Source organism: Oryzias latipes, chromosome 18 (assembly GCF_053564925.1).
Source record: "Oryzias latipes strain Hd-rR chromosome 18, Olatipes_Hd-rR_3.1".
NCBI classification, from domain to species: domain Eukaryota; kingdom Metazoa; phylum Chordata; class Actinopteri; order Beloniformes; family Adrianichthyidae; genus Oryzias; species Oryzias latipes.
The window spans coordinates 32,214,480-32,228,398 of NC_136254.1; the positions used below are offsets into that span (position 1 = coordinate 32,214,480).

Below are 13,919 nucleotides of genomic sequence, written 5' to 3' on the forward strand. Positions count from 1 at the left end.
GGGAATCTGCTCAGACAAGTTTGTTCAGTTAAAACCCTCCCTTCTCTTCTGTCACCAATTTCACTATTACAACACGCCCACATGTACTTTTTAAACACTCTGTCTTTGTGAATTCTCATCTCTGTCAATGAATTATCTGAAGATGATAATATTTAGCATTCCAAGGAACCCTGTGATGTTAAATATGTTTAGCTGTGATTGGATTTATCTGCAGTGCCATTTGACTCCAGGAGAGGGCGAGCTTGTGTATGTCCAAAGTTGACCCAGTCATCTCAGAAAAAGTAACCAGAGACCAGAAATGTTAGAAGAGGCTTCGGTCACACGTGTAATGATGATTAGGACGGTGCTGTTTCATTTATGAGGCAAACCCAGACTTTTTCCTGAAGATTCAGTCCCTCAAAAAAATCACTGGTTGGTTGATTTATTTATGTTTATTGTTGATTTCAATCAATAAAAATAAACAAAAAACCTGAAAGGGAAAAGCCACTTTTCTGACTCGCTCATTTTGTGTACACAGACAATTCAAAGTGTTGTACATAGAATGTTAAAAGAAACATTTAAAAGAAATATTAAAGGACACAATATGCTAAAACCAACAAGTAATGTAGTGATGGTTTCAAAAAATAAAAAATAATTTTTTCACACACCATTTTTTATTGAAACTCTTGAAACCTTAACAAATGATCAAAATATGAGAAAATGACAAGACTTTCATTTCCCAGTAACACAGAAAAAATAAAATAAAAAACAAATTAAAACTGGAGGTAAGAGACATTTGAAAAACTGCATATTTTAACTTCAAATGTAAACAGGTGATGTACTTCATAATTATCTTAACTTTTAAAAACCAATCAAAATGCTGGTTTCTGTTTAAACAAAGAGATTTCTCCTTATCTCACAGACCAGTTATCGACTAGATAACTGGTTAGATAGTTAACTAGACTTTAACTGACCAGTTTAAAAAAGTCAATAAACTAAAAGTAGAATAAATGATTGAATTACAGTAAAAGAACAGCTTCCAATGTCAATAAAACAGCAGAGAACAGATAAATGATAAAATAATAAAGTGACAGTTTCCTTCCCTTTTCAGAATTAGACAGCAGCAGAATTCCTGCAGTTCAAGTTTACAAAGTTGATTAACAGCAGCCAGAACTGATCTTTTTCACACATCCAGGTTCAGAACCAGGATTGGATCAGCTCTCTGATGGTTAGTCAAGGTCCCCATGAAAGAAATCTGAAAGAAAAATCAGAACAATGTGAGACTGATGCTGTTTTTTATGTTTGTTGTCATGATCTGTATCTATCAGCCTGTTAAAGACGCCTCATAGGATTTTCCTAACTAGAGTGTCTCACCTAAGGAGTCCAGACCATGTTGATCAAGGCTGGAGCTCCACGTCTGTATCTGAGAGATCTGCGTCTTCTAGCCTGAATAGAGCAACCCTGGAAGACAAAGTTCAGACGTTAGAACATTTTCTGTCCTCATAGTTCTCATTAAACGTGTTTATTCAGTAAAGTTTCCATGGAGACGTACCGGCTCACAGCTGTAGTTCTTTTTGACACACAGCTGCAGCTGGCAGTGAAGGTAGACTTCTGAAGGTTCCTTTCCAGAGAACTCAAACATGTTGAAGGAGAAGGAGTTGGAGGTTCCTTGTCCATTTCCCATCACTTGAACTGTTCCATCCTCTGCATTTGCACAGCTGGTAACAAACAAGAAAAAACAAACTACTGTCAGAACTTTTAGATGGTTGCCTTGAAGCAGGAGGTTCTGATCGTCTCACCCGTCTGTGATCAGGTCATATCTGGGAGAGCTGCTGGGTGAGTTCCCACTGGTTGCCCAGCAGGAGTCGGTCACCACAGAAACCACCTCTGCATCCAGACCGTTGGTCTCCAGCACAATCCAGATCTTCTGGTTCAGCCTGACATCACTGTTTGGACCCAAAAGTTGGGTTTGGGCAGCATCAGAGTAAGCCTTCATGGTCAAGCTGTAGTGCCACTCTCCAGACTCAAGGACAACTTCCACAGAGCTGAAAAGAACAAAGAAGATTATTAAACACAGAAGCTCAAATTAGGATTCTACTCTTAGACCCGCCAGATCCTGTTTGATTTCAGAAACTAAGGTTAGACCACATGGACTACCAGTTGCTGAAAGTTACTGTCGTGGGTCCCTCAAGGAAATAAAGCAGAGGAGCCAAGGAGAGAGTGTTCTTACATTTATTCAAGAACCTGAGCACTACCATATCTCCACACAGGGCACACCAGCACATGACACCTCCATTACTCTCTATCTTCGCTTCCTGTGACACTTTCTTTTAACCCGTAAGTCCCTCATACTGGGTAATCTTCTGCATTAGTCACCAGGAAACGTCACCAACAGCAGTCTTATACTGTCAAGCAAGACATATTTACATAAAATAAATAATGATGAAATAAATGGCTTTTGCTGGACTGAGGAATCAAATGTTCAGAAGTAAATCAAAACGTTTTTTTGTCGACGGAAACTGAAATGAATGAAACTCCACAAAAGTTCCTAAATTATAGAGGAGCAGGAGAAGCTTCCAAGCAGAGAGAAGGTGGAGATGTTTTTCAGGAAAATAAAGAGTTGGATGAGGAAACCCACCATGACCTCTGTTCCACAACTGTCACTGCTAAAGCTGAACTCCAGCATGTGACTCTCGGGGTCCATCACACCTGTGCAGGTCTTGTCATTGAGGTGTAGGTGATTGTAGTCGATGCCGTTTTCCTTCAGGAGACAACCCACCAGAGTGAGTGAGGCAGTGTTGTCCTTGCAGACAGTTGGACCTCCTGAACATGTGAACAATGAGTCAAACTATGAAATGTAGTCCTTTTTAAGTTCTGATAATCAGGTCTGACAGCTGACATACCCAGTCTGTTCTGTTCAGTGTACTGTGAGGCATAAATGGCTCTACAGCGGCAGTCAGTGTTTCCGTGGATATCTCCACAGAACTCATGGTCACTGCATTTGTCCAGACAGATGGGCTCAGGGTGGTCTGTAGAGAAGAACAAGTGTGTTACTCTGAGAATGTAGGGGCTTTGACAAACAAAGATCATTTCTGTAACGTTCTTACGGCACTTAGCTGCTGTCCACCAGTTCTGCACGGTAGATTGACTCTTCTGGCAGGCTTTGGCGTAGGCCTTAAGGAACTGACACCTGAGACCGTCCACTGCAGGATACTTGTTCAAAGTATTTCTGCAGGCAATTATGTATGACTCTGGATCAACAACAGCATTACAGGAGGAGAATGGTGAAGATTTCAGGATGTTACACCTGTTCAATGCAGGAAAGAGAAGAACAGAGAAAACGTTAAACAGATGATTATTTATACTTGTTCTTTATCACTGATGTCACTGAAGATGAATGGAGGAATCTGCTTACTGTGCAATCACAGCAGTGATATTGATGGTGTTGTCAGCAGGGTCCTCATACTGTTGCTGACAGCTGCAGGTGACAAACAACACACAGTCAGGACTGTTGTTCTGCTCAGACTTGTTCTAATCTTTCATCAAGTGTTAAACCAAAATATCTTGGTTTGCTTTTATAGATTCCATCATCTGATTTTCAGATCATGGTTTATCAATACTTTCTTAGTTCTTACCTGTCAGTTCACTGACAGCAAACAGGAAGAGCAGGGGGCGGAGCATGTTGGAGGAGATCAGATCAGGCTGGGAAATAGAAATGGAAAGTATATTTATATTTTAATTAAATGTACATTAAAATCTTCAGATTGGAATAGATGCTCCAATTTATAAACCACTTTGTAATCTTGTACAATTGTTCAGAAGAACACCCCATTTTACCCCAAACTAATATTTCAATAAGCAGAAATAAACAGATAATAGAACGACTGAAATGGACTGATTTAAGCAAAAGTGATGCTACCTGATAAAAAGGAATAAATGACTTTGAATCAGTTTGAAACTCTCAACAATTCATGTAAGGAATCAACTTGACAGAAGGATGCTCCAACAGGTCTGCAGTCTGTCTTACCCTCAGCAGACAGGAGGAAGAGTGAAGATGATGATGCTTCTCCTTTTCTCTGAAGATCCTGCTCAGGGTGTTGGTGGAGATCACCGTTGTGTCTCTGGCTCTCTGTCTGCCTCTTTTTATGCTCATTCTGGCCTCTATCCACACCCAGAAGAATTCAAGGGGAGGGCTGGAGGTGTATCACCTGAGGGGAACCAACCTGTAATGTGATGAATCAGCAGCTTGGAATGCAACAGTATGTCCTCTTTAATTAATAATAACATGACTTAGAAACATCAACATTATTTATCATAAAGCAAAACAAGTCATAACTTGTAGCAAAAGAAACTTCAATGTAAGAATTTTACGTCAAAGTTGTTGAGAAAATGCCTCAGTCAAAACGTTTTAAACTTTAAACATTTATAACTTCCATGTATAATTTTTTAAGATACGTGACAAATTGGAAGAGTAAATAGTTAAAATGTATAAAAACAAGTTTGCAATATCAAGTTTAAGCAGAATTGATCAATTTGAAAACATTTGTGGTCCTTTGTAAGTTTAAGGCACTCGCTAACTTTCAGTAGGAGAAATGCACTGGTCTTTGTATTTTCAGCTCCAGCACCGTTTAACATTAAAATACAAAAATTGGCACATTTAGGGAATATTTTTAAATTGTTTGAGTTTGAAGAAAGAAATTGCCCTTCATCATCACTGAAGAATCCGAAACTCTGAGCAGGAAGACCAACATTCCTCATCATCGTTTCAGTACAAGATGATGGGATTCAGATCATACCTTTTAATCGAGTTTATAATGAAACACAGCTAAAATTCTTCCCAAGCCTTATTCTTTATTTTGAAGCAAAACTAAATTATGTTGTCAAAACTTTGAATGACACTTTGTGTTGACAGTACGGTGGCCGAGAACCGCCATTGCAGCAACTAAAAAAAGGAGCAAAAATAAAAAACTACTAGCAAAAAAGAAAACTAAAGCGATTTAAAAAAGGGATGCAAAAATAAATAGATGCAAACATAAAAAAAGCAATGCATCTAGAAAAACGGCTGCAATTTCTTTTTTACAACTTTATTGTACAAAACAGAAGTACAATACAAAACACAATTTCACAAGTAAACTTCAGATATGCCAGGGGAGCATATTACGTAAGGGTTAATGGCAGACAAAGTGTGCGTTTATTACTTTTTAACGCACGCCGTGGAAGCCTTCGCGTCGGACAATTGCTTCTGCAAAGTAAGTGCGTAGGTGCTGCTGTCACAGCGGCACCGCAAAGGATTGTGGGATACCATTCCCTTAGCCTGTCTGGACGGATTTGGGTTAAAGTGTGGCTTTTTGACCAAATGTGTTTAGTTGTTTAGCTGTTTTACTGTGTTTTGCCGGGTCATTTTGTCCTACTTTGCTCAAGTCTCTGCACCATGAAGGAGAGGGAGGGAGAGGATGATGAGTTTATATAACACCCCTTCAATGTTAGAGTATAATGACAATACTGGAAAAGTCCTACTTGAATATATTCACCATGTGCACATTAATTTGTTATTTTTATTGTTATAAAAATGAGTAATATGACAGTTGAAGAATTATCAATCAATTAGTTGTTACTAATAAAAGTTGGCAAAATTGGATAAGTTATATATATAAATATATATATATATATATATATATATATATATATATATATATATATATATATATATATATATATATATATATATATGCGTGCGTCACATGAAAATGGAAATAAGATCAGAAACTCGTGCGTTTATTTTGTCTGTTCTTCTACTACAAGCAAAAACTCTTTCTTTTGATGATGCAGCCGTATTAGTTTTTTGATGGACGTATAATTTTCATACGCCGGCATTAAAATCTCCGACTCCATCTCACTTGAAGTATAGCGCTTTCTTTTGTTTTCCACACGTTTCCATGATGACTCCAGAAATCGGCGATCCATTGAGAATGTCTTTATGTACCTGCTGTGCACGTGCATTAACCCAGGGTTACCAAGTCGAGCGTAATTACTCTAACTCATATCCGGAACCGACATACCCAGAGTTCAGGGTTAAATTCAGGGTAGTTTAAACATGTTTCCTGGAATACCCCCCAATAACCACTTTTGTCGTGGCTTTCTGTATGTAAAATGCATGTAATGTGCTCCCCTGGAATATCTGAAGTTTACTTTGTGAAATTGTGTTTTGTATTGTACTTCTGTTTTTTATTTTTGCTCCTTTTTTAGTTGTTGCTGCAATGGCGGTTCTCGGCCACCGTATGACAGGTCTAAACTAAAACAAAACATTTTACAACAAATTGTGGACTGGAGGGAAGAAAAATCTCTAAATGTCTGCTGATGTTTAGTTTAATGTTTCACTAAAGACAAGGAAAATTCTTTAATGGAATTATGATGTGCTTTTAACATTTAAACTAGTATATCTCCAGATAAGTTCAATCTTAAACAATCATTCAATGTTTAGTACAACACACCTGACCTACTTCATCTTTACTTGACCTGTTGCATTTGTTTTTAGTTCAAAGTACAGATTAAATGACTCACAGCCAGCTTGAATGCAGCTAAACTTCATTAAGTTCACAAGAAATCAGCAGATCATGCAGAATCTAATAAAGATAATTAGGTTTACTTTGGACTTATTACATTGGAAGGTAATTGTGTGGCATTCTTGTTTTATTACCATCCATCATGCAGAGTTTGTCATCTTTCATTTGTGAAGAAATTTCTGACATCATTGTAAAAGGAAAGAAAATGCAAATTAACTAAACTGCTCATTAGTTTAAAGCATCTCAACCTAGTTCCCCTCGTGTAACGTGGGTTGGGCTGACTGGTAGGACTAGATGTACTTGTTGATGCCATTGCTACATCTTCCAAGGTCAGCCTTAGTCACATGTACCCATATGGCTTTTGCTGGGTTTTGGGTTGTTACAGAGAGGAGCAGCATTGTAAGGGGAGTGCAGGTGTGTCTTCCAGGTTCTTTTTAGGCTTATATGACCACCTTAGGGGAGGTCATGAGAATGGTGCATACTATTGCCATGTGTGTGGTGTGTGGATAGTAAAGCATTCATAAGGCTAATGGAGGTTCCATGCAATTATGGCCCATGGGCGATGCTGTTGTACGGTGCCCTTATGCCACACTTCAGTCATTAGTAAGGTGTGAGCACTAGCCCCATAGTGACCCACGGGGTGTGCATGTGAGAGTTAAGGACGTCTAGGACACCCGAGGGATATCCAAACAAACTACACTCTGATTTTCCCCTTTATTCTAAATCTTAACAATCAAGTTGCAACACAAGGAGAGCACTATTTATTGAGTTAATGGTTTCCTTACTTAATACACAGGATTTGGAGGCTGAAAAAAAATATCAGTATGACACACCTGACCCTCTTCATCTTTACGTGACCTTTTGCTCCAACCTCAGCACCATTTTACCAACATAATCATTTTTACTCCCCTCAGCGTGTCCAAACCATCTGCATCTGCTTCCCTGCATGTATCTCCAAAACACCTACCATGAGCTGTTCCTCTGATGAACTCATTCCTCATCCTCACCATCCCTCCAAAGAAAACTACAACATCTATATATCTGCCACCTCCGTTCTGCCTCTTGTCTATGTATCAGTGTCTCTACACCAGGGTTCACCAACCTTTTTGAGACCGAGGGCTATTTCATGGGCACCAAGTGGTATGAAGGGCGCCACTAAAAACCTCCTAGCCCCCCCCCCCCCCCCCCCCAAAAAAAAAAACACAATTTGAGGACTTCCTTTTGTGTGCCCTATTTTTATTGCTCATTTTACACACAAAAACATGCATGAATTTTCTAGACTCGTATTAACAGACTTTAGGTTGCAGCCGAACAAGATAAATATTTATTGAACACACTAAAGCTAAACTTTTAAACCTTTAAAACTTAAACTGAATTTTAACTTTTTAAACATAAATGTAAATAAAAACAGACAGGAATACTAATCCTCACATTAATGGATTACTCAACCACCTCAACCTATTCTCAAAATCTTTACATTACATGAATCATAAGAATGTCCAGAAATTGTGTAATTTATTTGATCTATTTAAACTTTTGTAATAGACCCTTACTTTTAGTGATTATTTTTTAAGTTATATTTGTTTACATATTTGGGTTTTCTTTGTCTACCTTTATCTCAGAATTGATATTGTTGTCATTGACAGACATGCGGTGGTTGTTTGTTGAATATTTGCTTCAATAAAAAAAAAAAAAAGATTTTTTTTTTGGGTGCATTCCCTGCGGGCGCCACAAGGGGTGCTCGCGGGCGCACTGGCGCCTGCGGGCACAGGGTTGGTGACCCCTGCTCTACACCAACAACATGTCTCCTTTCACCACAGTCTTCTACAGCTTTTCTTTCATTCTTGATGACTTCATCACTTTGATCCAGTTTAAACCTTCTTCCACCTGCTTGCAAACAGTTGTTCAATTCTTTTTACACTTTCTCCATCTCCCTCAGGCAAATGGAGCCACATAGAGAGTGATGAAAATGTTCAATGAAGAAGATTTTAAGTCTAGATGCCATGATTTATCTTCAAGACATCACCCGGATCTATTGTTTGAGAAATTTTCTTTTTACACTTTAGGTTTCGGTTAAGTCAAAGCTTTTAGTCCCAAACTCAGCTGAAATGCCTCACAGCCAGCATGAATGCAGCTAAACTTGTATTTGTTCACAAGAAATCAGCTTGGCAGAATTTAATAAAGATAATTGAGTTTCCTTTGGACTTATTACTTTGGGAGGTAATTGTGTGGCATTCTTGTTTTATTACCATCCATCATGCAGAGTTTGTCATCTTTCATTTGTGAAGAAATTTCTGACATCATTGTAAAAGGAAAGAAAATGCAAATTAACTAAACTGCTCATTAGTTTAAAGCATCTCAACCTAGTTCCCCTCCTGGAACGTGGGTTGGGCTGACTGGTAGGACTAGATGTACTTGTTGATGCCATTGCTACATCTTCCAAGGTCAGCCTTAGTCACATGTACCCATATGGCTTTTTCTGGGTTTTGGGTTGTTACAGAGAGGAGCAGCATTGTAAGGGGAGTGCAGGTGTGTCTTCCAGGGCCTTTTCAGGCTGATACGACCACCTTAGGGGAGGTCATGAGAATGGTGCATACGATTGTCATTTGTGTGGTGTGTGTATAGTAAAGCACTCAAAAGGCTAAATTAGGTTCCATGCAATTATGGCCCATGGGTGATGCTGTTGTACGGTGCCCTTATGCCACACTTCAGTCATCAGTAAGGTGTGAGCACTAGCCCCATAGTGACCCACGGGGTGTGCTGTGATACTTAAGGGCCTCCAGGACACCTTTGTGACATATCCTCTTTATTCTAAATCTTAACAACCAGGTTGCAACACAAAGAGAGCACTCTTAATTCTTGAATCCTTGATGACTCTATCACTTTGATACAGTTGAAACCTTCGTCCACCTGCTTGCAAACACTTGATGGGGGAGATGGGGGGGTAGTCTATAATACAGAGTCATAACAGAAGTGTCTTAAGTAAACTGACATAGTTAAACTGCTTTTTTTCTAGTTTAACTTAAGATATATGTGAATGTGCTGGATGTTTATCTTTTTATTGTATTTTTTTCTCCTTTTGTTCCTCAATGTGCTACAAAAAGGTCTTGTTTCTTTCTATCACATGAAAGAGAGGCTCCTATCAGGTGACACGACTATGAAAACACCTGAGAAAGAGTAAACTGGCAAAAGAACAAGCTGTGCAGGAATTTAGTCGTCTTTCTCCAATTAGATGCCAACCTTGAACAAGACGGGACAACATTTAGCTAAAACCAGTTTGTTAAACTGTCAGAACAAAGTCAAACTCAAAGTTGGATAACAAAAACCACTAAATGCAGACCTTGTTTAAAAGAAATGGAAAACAACATTTGACTGAGAGGATTTTGTTATTCCATGAATCCACAATCTATTCCTGCTTCATCCTGAGGACAAAGGGGGTTACTGTAACCTACCCAGGCTAGTCTAAGCAGAACACACTTTGGACAGGTCAGCATTCCATTGCAGGGCCACATTCAAATGTCTAAATTACTAAATTTATTTCTTTACAAACCTTAAATATGAAAATAAACTATTTCTCTAAGTTTGATTTGAATTCCTCTGTGTTTATTTTCTATCCTGCAATTACAGGAGGGGGAGGTTCCCTCACGTTGGCAGGTCGGTTTCCACACCTGCAGCCCTGCCCTTAAATTCTTCTGGGTGTACATAAAAGCCAGGATGGAGATAAAAGGAGGCAGACAGGGAGGAGGAAAGCCAAGTGAGGACAGCAGCATCTTTCACTGAGACCCCCTGCAGGATCGTCAGAGACCCCACAGAACAGAAGTCTTCATCTTCTTCAAAACTGCATCTGGTAAGACAAGTTTCACACCTGCTGGAGCTTCAACATTTTAGGGGTTTCTTCATGGGTTTGGAAGTCGTCAGTGGTTATTTCCAAAGCTGATGAACCGTTTAACACCAGAGCTTTAGCTCCAGTGCTGACAGTCTTTGAATTATCGTAACTCTTCAATCATTGACATGAATAATGTGATTCTAGTGGATCCTGAAGCATTTTTTAGTACTGAAGTGTTTCAGCAACCAGTGTAAGCCAACAGATTCTGTCAGAGAGAAAAGCGGCTTTGTGCCAATATGCAACACTTTGAGTTATTAATGTTGTTCCTGTTTTTTACTGACACATAGCTGCTTTTCATTCCATTAGGATCAGCAGATTCACCTTGATTGTAGAATGGGTTGAAGGGTTACAGCAGGTCATAGAACATGTTATTTAGGTGTCGACATATCCTGTGTTCAAGGATCAGAAATGACCAGACTTTTGGTTCTAGTTACCCCAAAGTGGTATTTTGATCCTTTCACACATCTATGAGCATTCCTCTAAAATCTTTTGATTGTGCCTCCCAATCCACAAAAACAAGTGGGTTCTCCCATTGTGACATCACAAAGTGAGGAACAGCCCCTTCCAGGAAGTCTGTGCTGCCAGCTCCGCCCCCTGGCTAACACACTTTCTCCCGTGGAGCTAAACGGCTAAACGCTTTCATTTCATTTCCACTATATGCACATCCATCTTTGCAAAAGTTCGCAGTTTGTTTGTTTTCATTGGCGACTCACAGACACTCTAGAGCAGGGGTGCTCACACTTTTTTGGCGTGTGAGCTACTTTTGAATCGACAATGTCTTGAAGATCTACCTATAAAAAAATATATATATATACATATAAAATACTATTAGTAAATGTTTCTTAGTTGTGTTTATTAGTAACATTATTGTTTATGTACTGATGATTAAAAGCTACACAGTGAGATTACACAAAGATACTTTTGTATTAACAGATGAGGCGTTTTACTACAAAGACAGAAAGCAGCAATCGTATGTCATAGGGCTGAAACGATTCCTCGAGTTACTCGATTACAAAAATTCCTCGAGGCAAAAACTCTGCCTCGAAGCCTCGTTAAATTCCTATGACGCACACTATATGCACGGCGCAGGGATTTGATTGTGTCACACGGACCTTTTATTCACACGGACCTTTAGAATTTAGTTGGCGTGATGGCGGAGAATAGATCTATAAATAAACGGCAGAAATTGTCTAAAGTGTAGGATCATTACACACTTAATAAAGAAGAGAACAAGGTGCAGTGTCTCTACTGCAAAATAGAGCTGGCATACCACAACAGCACATCTCCCATGATTCAGCATCTGAACAGAAGACATCTGCGCGACCGCTGGAACCCCGACGACTTAGGCGCGGGACCCGCGCGTGCCGTCGGCAGCGAGCAAGTGGCGGCGTCAGCCCCCTCCGCGGCGAACAGCGCGGGGCGGTGAGAGCCCCTAGCTGCGGTATTCAGGCGACCGGGCCTGCTTTGAACACTCTAATTTTGTCAAAGTAAACGCTTCGGACCCCGCGGGACACTCAGCTAAGAGCATCGAGGGGGCGCCGAGAGGCAGGGGCTGGGACAGGCGGTAGCTCGCCTTTCGGCGGACCGCGAGGCTTCTTTAAGCATTGCAAAAATAACAAAAGCATTATTTTTACACGAAATATAAACAATGATAATGATCAAACATGTTTTTCTGATTCTTTTATTTTTAATGGCCTTCCACTTTGGTGTTGTGCCACCCTTTCAAAGTCTTCTGTCCCCCCCCCCATACAAAACGTTCTAGCTCCGCCACTTCTCAAGACCAACTTAAAAACACCAAAGTAACATTTGCATCAGAGCGGATCTTTAAAATCAAATGCTTGTTCATTTTACAGCCACATCATTTTTGTTATGCATTATTTTTGGTTGTTTAAAAACACACACAAATCGTTTTATCCTATCACTCGATTAATCGATCGATTAAGTGCTAGATTAATCGATTACAAAATGAATCGATAGCTGCAGCCCTAGTATGTCATGCTCTGCTGTAAACCATGCAATGGGGGGGGGGGCATCATGGCGTTTCAAAGGCGCTGATGGCTCCGTACGAAGCGCGTTACTCGGACAGCTTCCTTATCAGCTCGTATTTATCGGGCGAGAACTGCAGAGCTGATGGCAAGAGGAGAAACGCGGGGCGTCTTTAATAAACACTTCGCTTGTGCGGAGCGATCTTCTGCCGGGAACTTGACGTGACGCGGATCAGAGAGCAAAACACGCATGTGCAGTGACGTATGCTTCAGAGGATGTCCGATTGGCCGTTCTGCATGTCAATCAAGTCCCGTACTTCTCGGTGACGATTTTGATTGGCTGTTGGATTTTTTCAGAAGTACTTTTTTTTTTAATCTTCTCTGTCCCGCGATCTACCTTCATGTCCTTGAAGATTGACCGGTAGATCGCGATCGACGTAATGAGCACCCCTGCTCTAGAGGTTGAAGTCATGAAATGGGCGACACCCACAAGGAGCGATAGGCGGAGTTTCAGAGATCAAGCCTTCTTATGTCTGTGTAGGAAAATGAACAGCAAAAATAAATACTTCATGAAAAAAAGTGTTATTTAGTGTGCAAAATGTAATAATATATGTAGACATAAGCTAAATAAAAAGCATGATGTAGACCCTTTAAAACCAACCATGGTCCTGTCTTCTGTCACTCTGAGATCGTGGAACGCTGAACCGATGTAATCAAGTAACTCATTACCTGCTTTTAGTCTTTTCCTCTTCAAAGAATTCAATCTTTCCATCCGTTGTGTTTTCTAGACCTCTGTGACCTGATTGGTCCTTCCTCCAAAATGCTCCTCCCCCTGCTGTTCCTGTTTGCTGCTGCTGGACTGACGGGTAAGTCACCAAAAATGAAAGCTGTTTAAACTCAGAAATGTCTATGAACCTTATCTGTGCATCGACCATTAAGAGTTTTTCTGTTTTCACCTTTTCTATTTTTAATGTCCTGTTAATTTCTGTTTAGATCCTTGCATTAACACTGGATTGTTATTTTGTGATAAATGCTGAGTCCTCTTGTGTGTTTCCATCCTTTCAGATGCATCCATTGGCATCATAATAACTGAAAACACTCAGGTTAACACCAGCTCATGTCCCATCACATATTATGGACAGGTGTACACCACAGTCTATGTAAGAAATAGAAACTTTGTCAATCTTTGTCTTTTTGTTGAGCAAATGTTATTAAAAAAAAAATGAAAGAAATTTTTGTCTAAAAAACTACATCTCACACTGATTACAGATAAACTTCACCGGGGAACACATGTTTGTTTGTTTCAACGGCTATTACAACCCTGAGAGCAACGGTGACTGTATTAAGACCCCGAACACTGAAAACATTACAATCTTTGAGTTAAATGACGACAATGATCCTTCCTATTGGACTTATCTGACAACTCTGATAAAGAGCTCAGTGAACACCACCACAAACAATGTAACGTGCTCTATGAATTTCTTTTATTCAGTAAGTATGCTTGTT

At 39.7% G+C, this 13,919-nt stretch overlaps 1 protein-coding gene and 1 long non-coding RNA gene across 2 annotated transcripts in view; one reads left to right on the top strand and one right to left on the bottom strand.

The window, feature by feature from the left end:
• Nucleotides 1-634: 634 nt before the first annotated feature.
• The window catches only part of LOC105357844 (alpha-tectorin-like), a 63,876-nt gene continuing 50,591 nt past the window's right edge, over nucleotides 635-13,919 (bottom strand). Inside the window, exons 10-13 of the mRNA XM_078935827.1 lie at nucleotides 1,779-2,024; nucleotides 1,532-1,697; nucleotides 1,354-1,440; nucleotides 635-1,234 (exon numbers count right to left, since the gene is read on the bottom strand). Coding sequence (XP_078791953.1) covers nucleotides 1,354-1,440; nucleotides 1,532-1,697; nucleotides 1,779-2,024 — 499 coding nt within the window. The 3' untranslated portion in view covers nucleotides 635-1,234. The remainder of the gene's footprint in view (nucleotides 1,235-1,353; nucleotides 1,441-1,531; nucleotides 1,698-1,778; nucleotides 2,025-13,919) is intronic.
• On the top strand, nucleotides 10,264-13,908 carry LOC111949295 (uncharacterized). The gene is made up of 4 exons (XR_002875311.2): nucleotides 10,264-10,389; nucleotides 13,202-13,279; nucleotides 13,479-13,573; nucleotides 13,683-13,908. It is a non-coding gene; the product is annotated as an uncharacterized LOC111949295 (long non-coding RNA).